The following is a 22,140-nucleotide window of genomic DNA, read 5'->3' on the forward strand; positions in this document are numbered from 1 at the left end:
TCCCCCTCCTCCACACCGGGTGCTAAACCCACTGATCTGGACATTTCTCTTCGGGAGCAAAAAAATGCCGAACGCAGATAAAGGTGAGTACCGCACGTGGAGAGGTAGGGGAGAAGAGTACTTACCTGCACCAGGTGGTCAGGGGGGTTTATTCCAGGGTGGATGTAATTTAAATCATAATTTTTAAAGAGCACCTGTCATCTTTGCCCCGCTGTGGGCCCCTCCTCTGCCCCGCTGTCGGCTCCTCCATTGTTTGCCCCTCCTCTGCCCCACTGTCGGCCCCTCTGTTGTTGGCCCCGCTGTCGGCCCCTCCTCTGCCCCGCTGTCGGCCCCTGTCATTGAATGAGTTTACCATAAACCATATTGTAGAATATACTGCCTCGCGCTCCATTTCATGGATCTTCTATAGAGAAATATCTGTAGAAACATTTTTACTGCATTTGATTAAAATAAATGAAAAGAAACCAAAATCGATTTTTATCTTTTCTGGTTTATTCATTTTATTGGTCAGAATATGAACGACGTCCGGCGGGCGCCATGCCTGAAAGACGGTTGGCGTGTGGTCTTGCCCTTTGGCGTTCTCCATGCATGCGCAGCCTGTGTGTCCCTGCGGGTCGCTCTGCGATCACTCAGACTATGCCGAACCCTTACCATGTGATCAGCCAATGACAGCTGATCATGTGATGATCCCTCACACAGAGACCCGCAGCTCCTCTGTGCCCATCAGTGGAGAAAAAGGACCTGGGAAGTGCCTGGTATTGATGGGGAGGGGAGTGTCCGGTATTGATGGGGAGGGGAGTGTCCGGTATTGATGGGGAGGGGAGTGTCCGGTATTGATGGGGAGGGGAGTGTCCGGTATTGATGGGGAGGGGAGTGTCCGGTCTTGGAGGGGGAGGGGAGTGTCCGGTCTTGGAGGGGGAGGAGAGTGTCCGGTATTGGAGGGGTGGCATGTCCTGTATTTGAGGGGTATGTTTCTGGTATTTGACGGGGAGGGGCGTGTCCTGTATTTGATGGGGAGGGGCGTGTCCTGTATTTGATGGGGAGGGGGCGTGTCCGGTATTTGGAGGGGGCGTGTCCGGTATTGGAGGGGGAGGGGCATGTCCGGTATTGGAGGGGGAGTGTCCGGTATTGGAGGGGCGTGTCCGGCATTGGATGGAGAGGGGCGTGTCCTGTGTTGGAGGGGGAGGGGCGTGTCCTGTGTTGGAGGGGGGAGGGGCGTGTCCTGTGTTGGAGGGGGAGGGGCGTGTCCTGTGTTGGAGAGGGAAGTGTCCGGTATTGGAGGGGGGTGTCCGGTATTGGAGGGGAGGCGCGTGTCCTGTATTGGAGGGGGGTGTCCGGTATTAGAGGGGAGGGGCGTGTCCGGTATTGGAGGGGGGGCGTGTCCGGTATTGGAGGGCGTGTCCGGTATTGGTGGGGGAGGGGCGTGTCCGGTATTGGTGGGGGAGGGCGTGTCCGGTATTGGAGGGGGAGGGGCGTGTCCGGTATTGGAGGGGGAGGGGCGTGTCCGGTATTGGAGGGGGGTGTCCGGTGTTGGAGGGGGTTGTCCTGTATTGGAGGGGGGTTTCCGGTATTGAAGGGGAAGGTGGTTGTCCTGTATTGGAGGGGGGTGTCTGGTATTGGAGGGGGAGGGGGTGTCTGGTATTGGAGGGGGAGGGGATGTCTGGTATTGGAGGGGGAGGGAGTGTCTGGTATTGGAGGGGGGTGTCTGGTATTGGAGGGGGAGGGGGGTGTTCGGTAATGGAGGGGGAGGGGGGTGTCTGGCATTGGAGGGGGAAGGGGGTGTCTGGTATTGGAGGGGGAGGGGGGTGTCTGGTATTGGAGCGGGGGGGTGTCCTGTATTGGAGGGGGAGGTGGGTGTCCGGTATTGGAGGGGCGTGTCCTGTATTGGAGGGGGAAAGTCCCAGGACCGCGAGGAGGACTCCGGGTCAGCGCAGGAAAAGGCGCTTGTAGGCGCGCTGATCACAGCGGCGGGGGATTCCCTAAAGATGGAGGATAAGGCGGGGGCATCTACAGAGGTGTCGGCCCCTTTCGGGTCCCACAAGCCGGACCGCACCCCTCAGGTGTTTCCGTACCCAACTTATTCTGATACGTTTATTTACAAGGAGTGGGGGAAACCGCAGCGGCCTTTTCAGTCCCGAAACGCATGGCGGAGCGTTACCCCTTTGCGGAGAGTCTCCTGAAGAAATGGACGTCTCCTCCGGTCGTGGACTCCCCCTCCCCCCCGGTATCCAGGTGAAATAAAGTAACCACGATTCCGGTGGAAGGGACTCTTTCTGCTTTCATGGACCCTGCCGACAGACGGGCCGAGGCGGCGGCCATGTTTGCGGTGGTGGGGTCAGCATTGTGGCCGGTGTTGGCCCCGGTGTCACAGACACTGACTGAATGGGCTAAAGTGTTGCACCGAGAGTTGGAGAAGGAACAGTCTCCCCCCGGGTCTCTGGAGCTGGAGGACCAGGGGGTGCCGGGCCTGAAGTGTGTCGGTGATGCGGCCTTAGATACACCCCCTGCTCTCTAGAGCCTCAGTATCGGCTGTGGTGCTACGGCCCCTGATTTGGCTGAAATTCTGGTCTGCGGACCGGACATCTAAGAAAGCTCTGGCGGACTTGCCCTTCCAGGGAGAGAGGATATTTGGGGCCTCGCTGGGCGACGTTATTAAGAATGTTACTGGGGGTAAGAGGACGTTACTCCCACTGTCCAGGAAGGGTGAGGAGCCATGCCGTAGGCAAGGACCCTCCTTTTCCCCTCAGAAGCGGATCGTCCGCCCGGGTCGGCAGGTAAGTGTTCCCAGCCCCACAAGGTGCCCGCTGAGGGACAAAAGCCGAACAAGCCTGCGAGCAAATCTGTTACCTCGTGAAGGTTTGCCCCCGGCCGACTCTCGGGTGGGGGGGTCACCTTCGGGAGTTTGCGACCCGCTGGACCTCCCTACTTTCTGACCAGCGGGTCTGTGAACTGGTTTCATTTCATCAGGAGACCACATAGAGTTCCTTTCTTGTCCACCAAACTGATTTTTTTCCCTCCAACCTTCATCTTCCGGCTCCTCGGGAGACCCTGTTTGGGGCAGTACAGGACCCGCTGCTGCTGGGCGGGGTGATAGTACCTGTACCGACACCGGAAAGGTTTCAGGGATTCTACTCCAAACTGTAGTCCCAAAGAAGGAAGGGGTCCGTCCGGTCCTCGACCTCGAGGCCCTCAACAGCTTTGTGAAGGTACAAAGGTTCGGGATGGAATCCGTTGGCTCCGTGGTCTCTGCACTTCATCAGGGGGATTTTCTGGCGTCCCTGGACATCGAGGACGCACACTTGCATGTCCCCATATACATCGAGCATCGGAGGTTTCTGCGATTAGCGGTCGGGGACGAGCATTACCTATTTGTAGCTTTCCCTTTTGGCCTGGAGTCGGCACAGAGGGTCTTCACCAAGGTGCCAGCCCCAATTTTGGCTTTGCTAAGACAGCGAGGGATCGCAATCGTGGGTTACCTGGATGACCTCCTCCTGAGGGCAGCTTCCGCCTCGGAGTTGAGGGAGGATGTGGCAATCACCATGCAAACTCTTCGGGCGTTTGGTTGGGTATTGAACCTACAGAAGTCGGTGTTGGTGCCGACTCAAGGCCTAGAGTACCCGGGCCGGCTTCTGGACTCCTCCGAGGCAAAAGTCTTTCTCCCTTCGGACAAGCTGCAGACTCTTCAAGCTGCGGTGAAGTAGTTGGTGTCCCGCAGGTGGTCGTCGCTGCGTTTTTTGCATGCGAGTCCTTCGTCTCATGGTAGCCACTTTCGAAGCGGTACCGTGCGCTCAATTCAACACTCGAGTCCTGCAAAAGGAGATCCTGTCCAAATCTCTGTTGTCCCTGGATTGTCAAATTCGGGTGAGCCAGCTAGTCGGGGATTCCCTGCTCTGGTGGCTGAGGTCTCCGGCCCTTCGGTCCGGGAAGTCGTTCCTTTCACTTCATTGGATGGTGATCACAACGGACGCCAGGCTGACCGGCTGGGGGAGAGTTTGGGTGTACAGTCAGCCCAGGGTCGATGGACCCAGGAAGAATCCTGTCTGCCGATCAATGTGCTGGAACTTCAGGCGATCAGGCGGTGCCTCTCCACATGGTCACCGAGGCTGCAGGGGCACCGGTCAGGATCCAGTTTGTGGCGTATGTCAATCATCAAGGAGCTCAGCTGCAGCACGGGAGGTCGCTCACATCCTGCTGTGGGCAGAGCGGCACATGCAGGCTCTGTCGGCCGTGTACATTCCAGGTATAGAAAACTGGCAAGCGGACTATCTAAGTCGTCAGATGTGGACCCAGGGGAAGGGGGCGCTACATCCACATGTATTTCGGCTCCGTTGCTTAAGGTGGGGCACGCCAGATGTGGATCTCCTGGTTTCTCGACTCAATCGGAAGGTACAGAGGTTTGTGACCAGGTCAAAGGATCCCTGGGCAGACGCGTTGGTGGCTCCATGGGGGCATTATAGGCTGATTTAGGCTGAGGGGATTCCGGTAATTCTGATTGCCCCAAATTGGCCTCGATGTCCTTGGAACGCCAACATAGTACGAATGGTGGCGGATGTTCCTTGGCGACTGCCGATGCAAAAGAACTTTCTGTCGCAAGGTCCAATACTTCATCCTGCTTTGCCGTCACTGGCTTTAATGGCTTGGCTGTTGGAAGCCCTAAGGGACTGAGGTCTGTCGGATTTGGTAATCTCCACTATGTTGAGGGCACGGAAGTCATCTTCTCGTACGTGGAAGGCTCACATCTCTATGGGAGGAGATGGGGTGGCGTCCGCGCACATACTCGATTTCCAGGATCCGGCTGTTTTTGCAGAGAGGAGTGGATCAGAAACTTGCCTTAAGCACCATCAAGGGGCAGATATCAGCTTTGGCTGTCTCTTTTTCAGCGACCCTTGGCGACTCATTCATTGGTGAGTACGTTTGTTCAGGGGGTTCGAGATGTGGCCCCTCCGGTTCGGCCCCCGCTGCCTCCGTGGGATTTGAATCTGGTGCTCTCGGTGCTTGAGAACCCGCCATTTGAACACATTAGGGAGATCCCCTTCAGAACTGGTCATTCTAGTGGCCCTTACATCTGCCTTGTCATGCAAGTCTCCCTACTTGATCCTCCACAAGGATAATGCGGTGCTGCGCCCACAGCCTTCGTTTCTACCAAAGGTTGTTTTGGCTTTTCATCTAAATGAGGACATAGTGCTTCCGTCCTTCTGTCCTCGGCCGTCACACCCCCAAAGAGGTGGCTTTGCATTCATTGGTCCGGCCTCTGCGGGTGTATCTGTCTGCTACGGCTCCTTTCCGGAAGTCGGACTCGCTGTTTGTATCGGTTAGGGATGCGCCGAATGGGTTTTTTGGTGCTGAAACCGATACCGAAAATAAATCTTCCTTGATCTCGAAAACCGATACTGAAAGTGACTGTTTTTTAAAAATATTTTTATACAGGAGATGATCAGAGACTGCAGACGTAATAGGGGAGATGATCAGAGACTGCAGACATGATAGGGGGCCCTTCTCCACGTGTCTCTGGATAGCCCTGTCACCATTCAGATATCAGATATGATCAGAGACTGAAGACATGATAGGGGAGATGATCAGAGACTGCAGACGTGATAGGGGAGATGATCAGAGACTGCAGACATGATAGGGGAGATGATCAGAGACTGCAGACGTGATAGGGGAGATGATCAGAGACTGCAGACATGATAGGGGAGATGATCAGAGACTGCAGACATGATAGGGGAGATGATCAGAGACTGCAGACATGATAGGGGAGATGATCAGAGACTGCAGACGTGATAGGGGAGATGATCAGAGACTGCAGACGTGATAGGGGAGATGATCAGAGACTGCAGACGTGATAGGGGAGATGATCAGAGACTGCAGACGTGATAGGGGAGATGATAGCCCTGTCACCATTCAGATATCGGACCAATCACTCAACTCTACAGACCCCTCATAAAATGAGGTCAGATACACATTTAATACACCTGGGGCTGGGAACTCGCAATAAAATCCTATCTGGTGTCAAGGATGGGGGGGGGGGTTCTGACAATGACCAGGTTCATGCCCCTCCCCCATGGCTTGGAAGGGAAGTGTAGAGAGATCTCCATGAAGATGGACAATGGAGGGATTTTCCCCTCCCACCTTCTACAGTGAGGTCTCCGCCCTCTGGTCATTGGTCTCCGCCCTCCGGTCATTGGCCTCCGCCCCCCAAACTGATGGGAAGGGCCATGATGTGCCAAGTCCATTTCCATAGGCAGCTTCTTTATTCTTCTTGAACTGACACCCCCCCCACAGGGATCCTGTAGGGAGCTGCAGAAGTCTTCTGGGAACATCTGGAAGGGTGTGGAGGAATCTGTGTGTTCCAATGGAGAATGGCGTCCTCTACCGGGACATGGACTTCTAATATAAGGGATTGAAAAGGCAGTGGGACGGACCAGGAGTGCCGACAGGGGACCTCAGAAGAGGAGGATCGCGAGGCCGCTCTGCAAAACCATTACAGAGAGGAGGCATGTTTAACATGTTTGTTATTTTGCCTTTAACAGAGAAGTATGGGGGGGGGGGTTATACTTCCCTCAGTGGATGCTGCATCAGTCCCCCGCCGTCTCTGAGAACTGAGCAATCGAACACCACCGATGGTTCGGTTCTCACAGATCCCCGAGCAGAGAGCTGCTGACTGTCAGTCATCATCTCTCCTCTCTGCTCCTCTTCCCCCCCCCCCCCCCCCAGTCATCAGAGCGGCTCGTTGAGAGGCCGAGACGGGTGTCAGACCAGGTGGATCCAGACTTTATTGTCGGGATGATTCCTGTTATGTCAGCAGAGAGCGGACTTCAGACCTGAGAACGGGTCTCAGGAGTGCCAAACAAATGTGATCCAGAGGAGAAGCCCAGCGGAATGAGCTCAGGCTGGACTTTTCCATTCAATATCACTAACCCCTCCCTGACCACAAAATATATAATACACGGCGACTTTACCGGGAACATGGCAGAAGATATCACCATCACCCCGGTGTTGTTTTTGCAGCCAGCGGCCGGCTTTCTCCTGAGCCACTGAAACGCTTCCCCCCCCCCCCCCAAAAAAATTTGTTTGCAAAACCACTGGGCAAATTCTGTATGACATAAAAATTGCAACAATTGACATTTTATTCCCTAGGGTCTCTGCTAAAAAAAAATTGATCTATAGTTGTGCTCATAAATTTACATACCCCAGTCAATGACAGCTTAAAGTCTTTTGTGGATGAGGCTCTTTATCTTCTCAGATGTTCCTCTTGGTAAAAGTCCTCCAGTTCCTGGAAATTCTCGGTCTGTCCTCCATGAACGGCACGTCTGAGATCTCCCCAGAGGGGTCCAATGATATCGAGGTTAGGAGACGGAGATGGCCGCTCCAGGACCTTCACTTTATTCTGCTGTAGCCAATGACAGGAGGACTTGGCCTTGTGTTTTGGTGTCCAAGTTCGTCCCATGTGCAGCTTCCTGGCTGATGAATGGAATGTTCCTTCAGTATTTTTTGATAACCTTCTGCATTCATCTTGCCATCAATTTTGACCAAATTTCCAGTGCCTTTGTATCTCACACATCCCCAAAACATCACCGATCCACCTCCGTGTTTCACAGTAGGGGTGGTGGACCTTTCATCATAGGCCTTGTTGACTCCTCTCCACATGTAGTGTTTATGGTTGAGGCCAAAAAGCTAAGTTTTGGTCTCATCTCTCCAAATGACTTTGTTTTGGGAAGGTTTAAGGCTTGTCTCTGTACTGTTTGGTGTATTGTATGCCAGATATTTTGTGACATTTGTGTAGTAATGACTTTCTTCTGGCGACACGACCGTACAGCCCATCTTTCGTCAGGTGCCTCCTTATTGTGCATCTTGAAACAGCCACACCACATGTTTTCAGAGAGTCCTGCATTTCACCTGAAGTTATTTGTGGGGTTTTCTTTGCATCCCGAACATTTTTCCTGGCAGTTGTGGCTAAAATTTTAGTTGGTCTACCTGACCGTGGTTTGGTTTCCCCAGAATTTCCCCTCATTCTCCACATCTTGATTAGAGTTTGAACACTGCTGATTGTCATTCTCAATTCCTTGGATATCTTTTTATATCCCTTTCCTATTTTATACAGTCCCAGCTACCTTTTCCCACAGATCCTTTGACAATTATTTTGCTTTCCCCATGACTCAGAATCCAGAGAGGTCAGTGCAGCACTGGATGAAAGATGCAAGGGTCTGTCAGGAGTCCAGAAACTCATTACATATAGTTACATAGTTAGTAAGGTTAAATAAAGACACCAGTCCATCCAGTTCAACCTGAGTGAGTGTCTACAATTGTCCCTATCCCTGTACATTGCACTCCCATCAGTCCCTACCCTCAAGGAGCCACAATCCAAGGTCCCCATTCATATACTGGGGACAATTTTTTTTTATTTTTACTTTTGGACAGAAGCCAATTAACCTACCTGCATGTCTTTGGTCATTGATCTTTTATACACACTTATTACAAACAGATCACAGGTGAGGACGGTGACTTTTAATAGCCAATCAAACCCCTTTGTGTCACCTTGTGTGCATGTTATCAGGACAAAATCACAGGGGTATGTAAACGTTTGATCAGGGGCATTTGGGGAGTTTCTGTTGCCATTATGATATAAAAAGAGGAAACACAGCTGATTGATAATAAATGGCTACAGCCAATCACTGACCACGAGTGAGAGAGAAGTTTCTCTGAAAAATGGAAATCATCAATTCTATCATTGTAGGGTATGTAAACTTACGAGCACAACTGTGTATATAAAGTTTGGGGGTTCTAAGTAATCTTCTAGCAGAAATTACTGATTTAAACATGTAAACAGTGCCAGGAAAGGCCGGGGTCATGAAGAGGGGTAAATCTTCGGGAGGTAATAAAGAAGTTCACCTTTCAAAAACAAATAATACATTCAGATATTGTTACAGGTAAACAAATGTACATTTATTATCTTTTTTTACTGGAGCCGGCAGAACCTCAATCTGCTGATCGCCGCTGCGATGTCCCCAGACTGACTTTCAGTTCTAGAGGAAGAAGGAAGGAACTCCGAGTGGCTGAGCCACCCGTTCAGGACGTCGGTCAGCGGGGGTGACACACAGTTCTTGTAGTCTTTTCATTCACAGAACTCTGACACAGCTGCGGGGGCGGATTCCTGTTTTCAGAAGGTGACAGCGGGTGCAGGGAGAGAATCCCCGCCCACTGTCGCAGAACAGGAAGTGCCGGTGGTGGGAGGCGGGGAAATAGGAGCGGGTTACACCCTAGGTATGGATGCAGCATAAAGGTGAACTTCCTCTGGGGCTCTGATTGGTCACTGACCCTCCGGCTGAGGTTGGACGATCTGTGTGGTCTCCTCCTATTTAATAGTCGTCTTTATCTTCACAGGACAATTCCAGGAGGCCATCGAGGAGCACCGGCAGGAGCTGGGGATCTGCCAGGGATTGGGCGATGTCATTGGCTGTGCTGTGGCCAATCGGAAAATTGGGGAATGCTTTGCAGAGCTGGGGAATTATGAGGCCGCCCTCAAGGTAAGTACCCCACAAACAGGAGATTGTATGTAATTGGAGTGTGTGTGGCCCATGTGGGGGGTGAGGAGTGTTGGAGGTACCTGAGATGAAAGGTTTATCATGAGATGGATTGCTGTACATTTCTGGGCTCTCTTTCTGCAATCAGAACCTGGCTGGACATGAGGACAGTCCATTGTTGGTTTTTATGGATCGGAGTCCCAACATTTCACATCCACTAAGCAGCACAAGCGGGGCTATCTCTGCAAGAAAATATCCACAGAGAACAGTGTGGAAGAGGAAAACATTTCTGATGGATGATGTGATGTTGGTGATGTGCCCCATACACACACTGTGAGAAGGTTGGATGATCGTAGTCCCAACCTTCTCCTATGTGTGTGCCCCCCTTCAGTCTGTAGCTGATATTGGAGGGTTAAGGATGGAGGTAGCACGTTAATATCCTGTGCCAACCCCCCCCAGGCAGCTGATCATGACTGATAGACTTTCCTTTCTTCTTCCTCACAGCATCAACACCTTCACATGGATCTGGCCAAGTCAGTCTCCTCGGACATTGAGGAGCAGAGAGCGTTGGCCACCATAGGCCGCACCTACCTATATATGTGTGAGGTGGGGAAGGGGGAGGCTCAACCCCCAGCAGAAGATGCCTTCCTCAAGAGTTTGGCCATTGTGGATGAGCGTCTAGAAGGTAAACGTCAGTTGGTAGCTTTAGAAGTTGGAGGAGGGTTGGTAGCTTTACAAGTTGGAGGAGGGTTGGTAGTGGTAGAAGATGGAGGTGGAGGAGGAGCGTTGGTAGTGGTAGAAGATGGAGGAGCGTTGGTAGTGGTAGAAGATGGAGGAGCGTTGGTAGTGGTAGAAGATGGAGGAGCGTTGGTAGTGGTAGAAGATGGAGGAGCGTTGGTAGTGGTAGAAGATGGAGGAGCGTTGGCAGTGGTAGAAGATGGAGGAGCGTTGGCAGTGGTAGAAGATGGAGGAGCGTTGGTAGTGTTAGAAGATGGAGGAGCGTTGGCAGTGTTAGAAGATGGAGGAGCGTTGGCAGTGTTAGAAGATGGAGGAGCGTTGGCAGTGGGTAGAAGATGGAGGAGCGTTGGCAGTGGGTAGAAGATGGAGGAGCGTTGGCAGTGGGTAGAAGATGGAGGAGCGTTGGCAGTGGGTAGAAGATGGAGGAGCGTTGGCAGTGGGTAGAAGATGGAGGAGCGTTGGCAGTGGGTAGAAGATGGAGGAGCGTTGGCAGTGGGTAGAAGATGGAGGAGCGTTGGCAGTGGGTAGAAGATGGAGGAGCGTTGGCAGTGGTAGAAGATGGAGGAGCGTTGGCAGTGGGTAGAAGATGGAAGAGCGTTGGCAGTGGGTAGAAGATGGAGGAGCGTTGGCAGTGGGTAGAAGATGGAGGAGCGTTGGCAGTGGTAGAAGATGGAGGAGCGTTGGCAGTGGTAGAAGATGGAGGAGCGTTGGCAGTGGGTAGAAGATGGAGGAGCGTTGGCAGTGGGTAGAAGATATAGGAGCGTTGGCAGCGGTAGAAGATGGATGAGCGTTGGCAGTGGTAGAAGATGGAGGAGCGTTGGCAGTGGGTAGAAGATGGAGGAGCGTTGGCAGTGGGTAGAAGATGGAGGAGCGTTGGCAGTGGGTAGAAGATGGAGGAGCGTTGGCAGTGGGTAGAAGATGGAGGAGCGTTGGCAGTGGGTAGAAGATATAGGAGCGTTGGCAGTGGGTAGAAGATGGAGGAGCGTTGGCAGTGGGTAGAAGATGGAGGAGCGTTGGCAGTGTTAGAAGATGGAGGAGCGTTGGCAGTGTTAGAAGATGGAGGAGCGTTGGCAGTGGGTAGAAGATGGAGGAACGTTGGCAGCGGTAGAAGATGGAGGAGCGTTGGTAGTGTTAGAAGATGGAAGAGCGTTGGCAGTGGTAGAAGATGGAGGAGCGTTGGCAGTGGGTAGAAGATGGAGGAGCATTGGCAGTGGGTAGAAGATGGAGGAGCGTTGGCAGTGGTAGAAGATGGAGGAGCGTTGGCAGTGGTAGACGATGGAGGTGGTGGAGGAGAGTTGGTAGTGGTTAAAGATGGAGGAGGTGGGGGAGCGTTGGTAGTGGTAGAAGATGGAGGAGCGTTGGTGGGGAGGCGTTGGTGGTAGAAGATAGAGGAGGTAAATGAGGGTTGATGGTGGTAGAAGATGGAGGAGGTAAATGAGGGTTGATGGTGGTAGAAGATGGAGGAGCGTTGGCAGTGTTAGAAGATGGAGGAGCGTTGGCAGTGTTAGAAGATGGAGGAGCGTTGGCAGTGGTAGAAGATGGAGGAGCGTTGGTAGTGTTAGAAGATAGAGGAGCGTTGGCAGTGGTAGAAGATGGAGGAGCGTTGGCAGTGTTAGAAGATGGAGGAGCGTTGGCAGTGGGTAGAAGATGGAGGAGCGTTGGCAGTGGGTAGAAGATGGAGGAGCGTTGGCAGTGGGTAGAAGATGGAGGAGCGTTGGCAGTGGGTAGAAGATGGAGGAGCGTTGGCAGTGGTAGACGATGGAGGTGGTGGAGGAGAGTTGGTAGTGGTTAAAGATGGAGGAGGTGGGGGAGCGTTGGTAGTGGTAGAAGATGGAGGAGGTAAATGAGGGTTGGTGGTGGTAGTAGATGGGGGATGTAGCGGATGGTTGGCTGTGGTGGGTGATGGAATGGAGGGGGTACCTTAATCCTGGATGGGAGATAATCTGGGGTGTCTCTGGTATGAGCAGGGCTCTGATTGGTTAATGATTCTCTTTCAGGCAAAGTTTCCCAGCGAGATCTGAGCGAGATGAGGGCCCGCCTCTTCCTGAATCTGGGCTTCCTTTATGACATCATGGGGAAACCGGACAAGTGCAGCTATTATATCCGGAAGAGTATCTTCATCTCTGAGTAATCCTGATCCTCCTTCTCCTCTCTGTCCTCCTCCTCTTCCTCTTCGTACTCCCCTTCTCTCCCCCCCCCCCCCTTCCTCTTCTCATTCTGCATTCTCTTGCAGACAGACTCAGCTCCATGAAGATCTGTACCGAGCGAACGTTAACCTGGCGGGGATCCACCTACGGAACGGCGAACATTCCAAGGCCATCCGCTGCTGGGAAGCGGCCCGGGAGTGCGCCCGGCGAATGCGTGACAAGCAGATGGAGAGCGAATGTTATGGCAGCATTGGCCAGGTGAGGGGGAGGAACTATTCTACCCTCACTAGAGTGCAGTCTGTACTGTATATCATATATGGGGCCCCCATTGGCCCCTCAGCCCCCTATACTGACTGGGGGAGATGGTGGAGGTGGGTTCTCTTCATATCTTCTCTTCTCTCTCAGACTCTGCTCTCTCTGGGGGATCTGTCAGCGGGGAAGCGCTCACTGAAGAAGGCTTTTCGTCTGGGAAGTCTACAGCAGTCGGATCGAGACATCGTACGCCGCAACCTGAAATACGGTGAGATTGGCGGACAATACTCTCCCATCATTGGGGGTCTGATTGGTGACCGTAGTATTACTGTCCTCTGACTGTGACCTCACCCCCATCATACTGACCCAACATGGCCACCCATCGGGGGGGGGATGTCACCGTCTCACCCCTCTATATTCTGATTGGTGACCATAGAATGACCGTCCTCTGACTACGACCTTCCCCTGTCATACTGACCCAACATGGCCACCCATCGGGGGGATGTCACCTCACCCCTCTATATTCTGATTGGTGACCATAGAATGACCGTCCTCTGACTACGACCTTCCCCGTCATACTGACCCAACATGGCCGCCCATGGGGGGGATGTCACCTTCTCACCCCTCTATATTCTGATTGGTGACCATAGAATGACCGTCCTCTGACTACGACCTTCCCCCATCATACTGACCCAACATGGCCGCCCATCGGGGGGGTGTCACCTCACCCCTCTATATTCTGATTGGCGGAGATGGACACTGGCCATCCTCTAAGACTCTCACACCAATCCCCCTTCCCCCACAGTCACACTGAACCATCATGCTGCCCATGGGCCTCTCTCCCTTCATCTGATGTCCTCCCGCCTCACAAATGCAACAGCTGTATCTGAACCTTCTGCTTCCTTCCAGCTATAAAGGGCTGCCATTTAGAAGAGGCATTATCTGAGCTTGTGGAGGGAGACCAGCAGGGGGCACTACCGCTGTATGAGCAGCTTGGAGATCTGTACTGTAAAGTGTCCTGTTACAGCAAAGCCGTGGAGTATTATAAGCTGCAGGTGAGGACTGGTGGGGTGACCTGTAAAAAAAAAAGACTCCGGGTGAGAGGTGGGTTGGGAGGGTTAAATGAGATAGGAGGGGTTACCTGTAATGGGCCCATAGTTGGAGATGTGGGGGTGACTTCTAATGGGGTCAGGTGAGAGAACGGTTGACCTGTAGGAGGCAGAGTTTCCAGCCTATCCCTGGCTTGGGGTGGGTATGGAGTACCTCATACACATCTCGCTCTGTGTTCTTCCTTACAGCTCAGATGTGCTCAGTCCCTGGGACGTCCGGACAGGGAGCTGGCGGTTATTCACGTGTCCCTGGCTGCCACCTACACTGACCTGAGAGACCACAAGTGTGCTTTGCTGCACTATCAGGAGGAGCTGGAGTTGCGGAAGGGCAATCCTGTGGAGGTAAGGGGGAGGGTCTGAGAGGGTGGTTTTGGGGGGGGGGGGGTTCTGAAGGCCAGTCACCACTTGCAGCAGGGATCTGTAAGTAGGATCTGTACATGGAAAAATGCAGTAAAGTATGAAGGAGGAGGAATGGAGATAGGTGACTTCCTCAGGGGAGGAATGAGAGGAGAGGGAGGAGAAATGGAGATGGGTGACTTCCTCAGGGGAGGGATGAGAGGGAGGAGGAATGGATAGGTTACTCCTCAGGGAAGGAATGAGACAAGAGGGAGGAGGAATGGATAGGTGACTCCTCAGAGGAGGGGTGAGATGAGTGGAGGAGCAATGGATAGGTGACTTCTCATGAGAGGAGTGGAGGAGGAATGGAGATGGGGGACTTCCTCAGGGGAGGAGTGGAGGAGGAATGGATAGGTGACTGCTCAGAGGAGTGGAGGAGGAATGGAGATGGGTGACTTCCTCAGGGGACAAGTGGAGGAGGAGAGGAGGAACGGATAGGTGACTCCTCAGAGGAGTGGAAAAGGATTGGAGATGGGTGACTTCCTCAGGGGAGGAATGGATAGGTGACTCTTCAGAGGAGGGATGAGAGGAATGGATAGGTGACTGAAGAGGAGAGAGGAGTGGAGGAGGAATGGATAGGTGACTGAAGAGGAGAGAGGAGTGGAGGAGGAATGGATAGGCGACTCTGAAGAGGAGGTGGAAGGGTGGCTTATTCACAGACTGGAAGGTGGAAGTGCTGAGAACAATGGTGGGCAGATTGGATGGACAATAATGGTAATGGCCGGATGGTGAAGGTTGGAGGATAATGACCTTTTGGAGGGGGACTCGGTCAGATTGGGAGACTACCTTTGGAAGAAGCTGTTGAAGGTTGGGAGATGGATTGGTATAATTATTTCTTGGAGAAAATGCCTTTTGTTCTTACAGTCTCCCTTCTTCTGCTGTAGGAATGTAAAACATGGCTGAATATGGCGATATCAATGGAGGAGGATGGCCAGGGGTCGGAGGAGGTGCAGAGGTGTCTGTTCAGTGCCCTGAAATGTTCCCGAGACGCGAAGGACTCGCAGCTCCAGGTGAGAATAGGATTCACGTCTGATGCTCCCTTCCATGTCAGTCCAGTCCTTTATCCTTCGTTCCTCTTGTCCTTCCGCAGAGGAAAGTCCTCCGCCAACTCCTTGTGATGCAGGAGAAGTGGGCGTCCCTGGAGGCGGCAGATACTGAGGCACAGCTGGCAGAGTTGTGTGGCGGGTCAGACAGTGAGAGCGAGGAGGAGGAGGAGGTGGAGAGCAGTGAGCCCCTGCAGGAGAGCGACATTGAACTGTCCCAGAGTGGTGAGTCCCAACATGGCCGCCAAGTCTACCTGCCGCCATGTTTGTCTCTTCTGTAGAATTTTCTGACTGACAGGGCTGAACAGTGGAGACATCTCTATGTGATGTTTGGGGGTGTTCTTCCTCAAGGAGGTCTCCAGCCAGTTCTATATAATGCAGATAGGGGACATTTTTGGTTGTAGTCAGGACTTTGGATGAGATATGATCCACCATGTTGGGGGATGTTCACAACAAATGTTCCCTCATCAGAATAATAGACACATTTTCTCTGCCACCCATTGAGGGACATGGGAAGCCATTCTTCTTCTGGTTGTACTGCTGCCTACAGGAATATTGGACACTATAAAACAAAATGGAAGTCTTCAGCTCTGGTACGACTTGTTGTTTTCTTTGGTCTTCTTCTGGAGTCTTGAACCCGCGATTGCAGAGATCTGGTATGGTCATCCTTAGCCTGGCATGCAGGTGTCTGGACCCCCCAGGAGATTGTTTGTGTGGGGGTGGGATAGTCCCCTTTAGGGTTCTGTGTTGGGTGCTTTGCAGACTCCGTTCCGGTAAAAGTATTCCAGGGTCCTGCCTTGTACCCCGCTCCTTATGCTGCCATGTGTTTTCAATTTGATTCTAGACCCAGAAGGGGGTTGGGGTGATGGAGGTCCCTCTGTGCCACACGCTCTGCTATGGTATCTTGGGCTTCTTGCAGCTCACCTTCCCATGCAGCTTGGAATCCTCTTCTCCTCTAATCATAGAGTCCTATGATTAGAGGAGCTCTTAGAGCAGGTCCTCCTCTGTGTGATGGGCACTCTCCTTTTGGCAGAGGTTTTAACCACATTCAGGTTAGAAGTCCCTTAACCCCTTCCCCATCTACTTGCCCACTCTGATCCCCCTCCTGCGCCCTCTCCTTCTGATTGGTCTTCAGTCTTAGCGGGTTCTGAGCCATCAGCCATAGAGACTCTGATTCTGAGTGGCTCCCATCCTTGACTTACCCCTGAGGAGTCCCAGATTACTATTACTCCTAAATTAAAGGAGATCTCTAACTCTCATTGAAGTGGTTTGTACCGCTCTATAGCTAGAGTCTCAGCCTGCTGCTACTACCGGTGCGGCTTCCAGACTTGGCGCCTCTGAAGCTCCTCCTGTAAAGACTTTCTCATTGTACCCGCCTCTCCAACTATTTCTATACAGGGACTGGAAACACCCAGATGGGTATTGGCCTGGTACCCCCCGTGTGGGGAGGACATTGTACAGAAGTGTTCTCCTCCATGGATCCGGCAGTGTCCCGCCTGAACGAGGTCCTTACTATTCCATTGCAGGATGCTCCGTCTTTAAGAACTCGTCTGGTGGTTGGAGACTCTCTCTGGAGGACCCGCCCCTCCCATCTGTGACTTTGCCAATCCCAGAAAGCAGATGTGACCACGGCTGAGGCCGATCTTTCTAGAAGATGTGGTCGGATGGCTGTAGCTTGGAATGGTTTGGTAGAAGCTTCATTTCTTCTCTCTCATGTCCGTTCGCTGGGAGGATTTTGGGGGCCCCGTGTGGAAAAAGCATTGGATCCGTGTGGCCCTCCAGGGATGACGTCTCTTCAGACCAGCTCCTGACAATATTACAGAGGATGGAGACAAGAGCCACCTACCTTCCTCAGAGGAAGAAGCCGAATTACAGACTACAAGGTCAACAACCGTCCCTTTTCTTCCTCCACCCCTCCCCCAGGCTTGGCCCCCTCCTTTCCCGCCATGTCTGCCACTCAGTCCACCAAGTCTTCTGACAAACTTCCCTCTGCATGAAGATACCCCCCCCCCCCCACCTTTCCTAGGTGCCACAGAGTAATGATCCCACCAGTGGCCTTCTGCTCCTTTATCGTCTAGTCACAGGCCAGTAGGATGGTGATTATTTCCAGTAGAGGACAGTGCGGTCACTGACCTGGCCAAGGTTCTCTGTATCAGCATTGTGTGGTGAAGCTCTTGGTGGATGTGGATGTTCTCTGTATCTGGTGGGAGGGGGTCATCTGGACTTCGGGAATAATGAAGATGTTTTGTATCTCCAATCACCTCTTCAGTTCTAAAGAGTGTCCAGGATGTGTCCACCAACACCTCCATTCAATCTCCATGGAATGTGTAGATGCAATCCAAGAACAGGGGGGTGGGGGGGGGGGGTGATGGTCATGGAGCTCCCGTTCTGCTTCCTTCATCTCATCCCATCCCTGGTGTCTGTACAGGTATTAATCATTTGAGTCACATGGCTGGAGTGTGACATATTTCTTTCTCCTGAAGGTGTAAAAGCCCTCCTATGTTGGCCCATTGCTCTACTGGGGGGGGGGGGGGGGCTTGCCTCGTGCCCCCAATGTTCAGGTCACTACAGTATACAAAGTTACATCCCTTATGTTGGGTCTTGTGGAGTTCCCCGCTCCTGTCTCCATGGATTGCTGGGATTGGAGGACATATGGCGGTCAGGATGAAGAAGGGGGGGGGGGGATTAGATGGTGAGTTGTTTGTATTCCTGTGTATAGTTGTGCAATGGGAAAAGTAACTGTGTGTATTGCAGATGATGACGAGGATCTGGAGGGATATGAGAAGTCCGTTCCTGGGAAGAGGAGAGCCGTTCAGGTGAGCTCCAGGCTGATCCCATTCCAGCCCTGCATCTGGGAAATAGTATAGAGAGACTTCGTAACAAGTGCCTAAGTCACTGGGGGGGGGGGAGGCCTGGAAGTGCCTACGTCACTGGGGGGGGCACTGGAAGTGCCTACGTCACTGGGGGGGGCACTGGAAGTGCCTACGTCACTGGGGGGAACATGGAAGTGCCTACGTCACTGGGGGGGGGGGCCTGGAAGTGCCTACGTCACTGGGGGGGGGGGCCTGGAAGTGCCTACGTCACTGGGTGGGGGCCCTGGAAGTGCCTACGTCACTGGGGGGGGGCCCTGGAAGTGCCTACGTCATGGGGGGGGGGCCTGGAAGTGCCTACGTCACGGGGGGGGCCTGGAAGTGCCTACGTCACTGGGGGGGCCCTGGAAGTGCCTACGTCACTGGGGGGGCCCTGGAAGTGCCTACGTCACTGGGGGGGGGCCTGGAAGTGCCTACGTCACTGGGGGGGGGCCTGGAAGTGCCTACGTCACTGGGGGGGGCCTGGAAGTGCCTACGTCACTGGGGGGGGGCCTGGAAGTGCCTACGTCATGGGGGGGGCCCTGGAAGTGCCTATGTCATGGGGGGGCCCTGGAAGTGCCTACGTCATGGGGGGGCCCTGGAAGTGCCTATGTCACTGGGGGTCGGGGGGGCCCTGGAAGTGCCTACGTCACTGGGGGGGCCCTGGAAGTGCCTACGTCACTGGGGGGCGGCCTGGAAGTGCCTACGTCACTGGGGGGGGGGGGCTGGAAGTGCCTACGTCACTGGGGGGGGGGGCTGGAAGTGCCTACATCACTGGGGGGGGGGCTGGAAGTACCTACGTCACTGGGGGGGCCCAGGAAGTGGGATCTGATAGCTCTCTGGGTACCCCGTTGGGTCTCTTATGTTGTATGGAAGTGACCTCCATAGAGAAGAGTAAAATGGAGACAAATGGTGGGACTTCGTATGAAGCACACAGCATCACAAAAAGAAGTCAAGTGACTGGGAAATGCTGTATAATCTAACATACAACTTAAAGGGTATATAACCTCCAAAAGCATTTCATCATTTACAACATAAGTTGCATAGTAGTCCGCAATCATTGAGACAGTCGTAGAACCGACAATGGGTACGTATTATACACATAGCAAGTTAAAAACAATACTAAATATATCAAGAAAAAAAAATGATATAAACATAATTTATATACTGAATGATTATAAACGTGAATAAAACTGTAAAGAATATAAATTGGTCAATGACAGAATGGTAGTAAAGTGTAAGGCTTGACGCGTTTTGTGGCCTTATAGCTGCTCATCAGAAGCATAAACCATGGAAAATATCTTAAAACAAAAAAAAATATTAGTTATCAATGGTCTAAAAGAATAATTTAATTTAATTGAGGTAGGGGTAAGAAAACATAACAAACAAGGGAACATTGTATATAAAGGTTTGTTACCAAGTTGCATATTAAACTTACATCAACTTAATCACTGATGGGAATGGAGGCAATTACCCCCCTTTGGTTCCTGCCCCATTTAAAGTCCCAAATTCCTTTTTCTTTTCTCATTATGAATCCATAGAGAAGAGCTTTGCCCTAGTCATCGGTTCAGCTTTTCTTTTCCCCAGATAAGACTGCACAGAAGGAATGGGGACAAGGTAGGTGGTCATGACCAGGAGGACAGCAGATGAGGAGAGGTCTCTGTTATATACGGCAAGGGCAAGAAGAGGGCCATAAAAATGCTTCAGATAAAACACCCAGAGGAGCCTCCGAATTCTGGAACAGAGTCATCTGGGGTGACCCAAAGTGAAGTTTCATCCTACATTAGAGGACACAGAGCACTTTCTTATCACTTACTAGAGGGTTATACTGCCACCTTCAGGTGATAGGACGCCAAAACAAGACAAAGGCCTCTCCCAGATATAACCCTTCCCCTGTAGAAAGGGCTTTAGCTCTCTGCTAGTGTTGGAAGATAAAGGTCATGTCTCCAGCTTCTCAACTTTATCCCAATCCTTATCCCAAATGGTTCCATCCTGGATTGGGAGACTGGTTTTGTCCCAAATGGTTCCATCCTGGATTGGGAGACTGGCTTTATCCCAAATGGTTCCATCCTGGATTGGGAGACTGGCTTTATCCCAAATGGTTCCATCCTGGATTGGGAGACTGGCTTTATCCCAAATGGTTCCATCCTGGATTGGGAGACTGGCTTTATCCCAAATGGTTCCATCCTGGATTGGGAGACTGGCTTTATCCCAAATGGTTCCATCCTGGATTGGGAGACTGGCTTTATTCAGATCCATATTCTAAATGGTCCTTATGTACGAAGGGAAGGACAATCTACATACGCCCTGTGTCCTGTGCTGAGGTTTGATTGAAGTTAGTGTGACGCACCCAGAATACACATTACAAATCGATGTCTGATCATTCCTCCCACATCGTACAGATTCTGCTGGAGGGATGGGGGAGGGGGTGGAAACTTCTACAACTGTATAGAGGAAAGAGATTGGAAAATTGGGCTATACAGAAGTAATGGGATGACGTCTGTCAGATTCCCGGGTGACCGTTCTCTTTTATTCTCCAGTGGAACCGCCGCAACGAGAAGGGGGAGACAGTCCTACACCGAGCCTGCATCGAGGGGAACGTGAAGCTGGCCAAGTGTCTGCTGGAGAAGGTGAGAGACTTCTTCATCCCAACCCCCACCCACTGGAAGATCACCCCATATGCCGAGATCTGTCTCCATCACTCCCTCCCAGCTCTAGACGTGTCTCCCGGTACCTCTGTCTGATGACCTATCCAATGTTCTAGAAATATTTCCCAGTACTTCCGTGTCTGATGACCTCTCATCCAGAGTTCTAGAAGTATCTGCTCCTTCCTCTATGTCATATAAGGACTGGTTGGCGGTGTGGGTAGACATGAGGCGGGACTGATGATGATTATTGATGTGCTTGTTGCAGGGTCATCCTCTGAACCCGCGGGATTACTGTGGATGGACACCTCTTCACGAAGCCTGCAACCATGGCCATCTGGGTGAGATATGTTATGTGACCTCTGTCATCTCTGTCCTCTCTCCTCCCCCCAGTCCTCACTCACAGACCCCTTCTCCTCTATGCAGAGGTTGTGCAGATGCTGATAGATCGGGGCGCCAACATCAATGATCCGGGCGGTCCGCTGTGTGAGGGGATCACACCACTCCATGATGCCCTGGCCTGTGGCAATTTCCAGGTGGCTCAGCTGCTGATCAGAAGAGGAGCGTCTGCCACCCAGAAGAGTGCCAAGGTAACAACTGCACCCTGTACAGCACCCTTCACCAGTAATGACCGCACCCTGCGCAGTGTCCTTCACCCGTAATGACCGCACCCTGTACAGCACCCTTCACCAGTAATGACCGCACCCTGCGCAGTGTCCTTCACCCGCAATGACCGCACCCTGCGCAGTGTCCTTCACCCGTAATGACCGCACACCCTGCGCAGTGTCCTTCAACGGTAATGACCGCACCCTGCACAGTGTCCTTCAACGGTAATGACCGCACCCTGCGCAGTGTCCTTCACCGGTAATGACCGCACCCTGCGCAGTGTCCTTCACCGGTAATGACCGCACCCTGCGCAGTGTCCTTCACCGGTAATGACCGCACCCTGCGCAGTGTCCTTCACCGGTAATGACCGCACCCTGCGCAGTGTCCTTCACCCGTAATGACCGCACCCTGCGCAGTGTCCTTCACCGGTAATGACCACACCCTGTACAGCATCCTTCACCGGTAATGACCACTCCCTGTACAGCATCCTTTACCCATAATGACCACTCCCTGCACAACGTCCTTCACCCGTAATGACCCCACCCTGCATAGTGTCCTTCACCGGTAACAATTGTACAGCGTCACCGGTAATGACCGCACCCTGTACAGTGTCCTTTTCCGGTAATGACCGCACCCTGTACAGTGTCCTTTACCGGTAATGACTGCACCCTGCACACTGTCCTTCACCCAGAGCAATGCCAAAGTAATGACCTGTGTTGCTTGTATCTTTTTGGCTGTTTTGTGGGAAAAAAAACCTCTAGTCTATTATTCTGCTTTTACTAAGCAAGAATGTTACAAATACAAACTATATACAGTTATAGGAAACAATAAAAT

General features: G+C 52.5%; 1 protein-coding gene across 1 annotated transcript in view; it reads left to right on the top strand.

Annotated features, from left to right (window-relative positions):
• TONSL (tonsoku like, DNA repair protein) overlaps window positions 1-22,140 on the top strand; it is a 63,791-nt gene that overhangs the window by 14,210 nt on the left and 27,441 nt on the right. Inside the window, exons 3-15 of the mRNA XM_077490460.1 lie at window positions 9,382-9,524; window positions 10,026-10,206; window positions 12,257-12,386; window positions 12,493-12,664; window positions 12,812-12,926; window positions 13,568-13,713; window positions 13,957-14,109; window positions 15,048-15,173; window positions 15,254-15,431; window positions 17,961-18,022; window positions 20,596-20,685; window positions 20,969-21,041; window positions 21,127-21,290. Coding sequence (XP_077346586.1) covers window positions 9,382-9,524; window positions 10,026-10,206; window positions 12,257-12,386; window positions 12,493-12,664; window positions 12,812-12,926; window positions 13,568-13,713; window positions 13,957-14,109; window positions 15,048-15,173; window positions 15,254-15,431; window positions 17,961-18,022; window positions 20,596-20,685; window positions 20,969-21,041; window positions 21,127-21,290 — 1,733 coding nt within the window. The remainder of the gene's footprint in view (window positions 1-9,381; window positions 9,525-10,025; window positions 10,207-12,256; window positions 12,387-12,492; window positions 12,665-12,811; window positions 12,927-13,567; window positions 13,714-13,956; window positions 14,110-15,047; window positions 15,174-15,253; window positions 15,432-17,960; window positions 18,023-20,595; window positions 20,686-20,968; window positions 21,042-21,126; window positions 21,291-22,140) is intronic.

This window comes from Lithobates pipiens, unplaced genomic scaffold (assembly GCF_037356315.1).
Source record: "Lithobates pipiens isolate NorthernLeopardFrog02 unplaced genomic scaffold, aLitPip1_a1.2 Scaffold_19, whole genome shotgun sequence".
NCBI classification, from domain to species: Eukaryota; Metazoa; Chordata; class Amphibia; order Anura; family Ranidae; genus Lithobates; species Lithobates pipiens.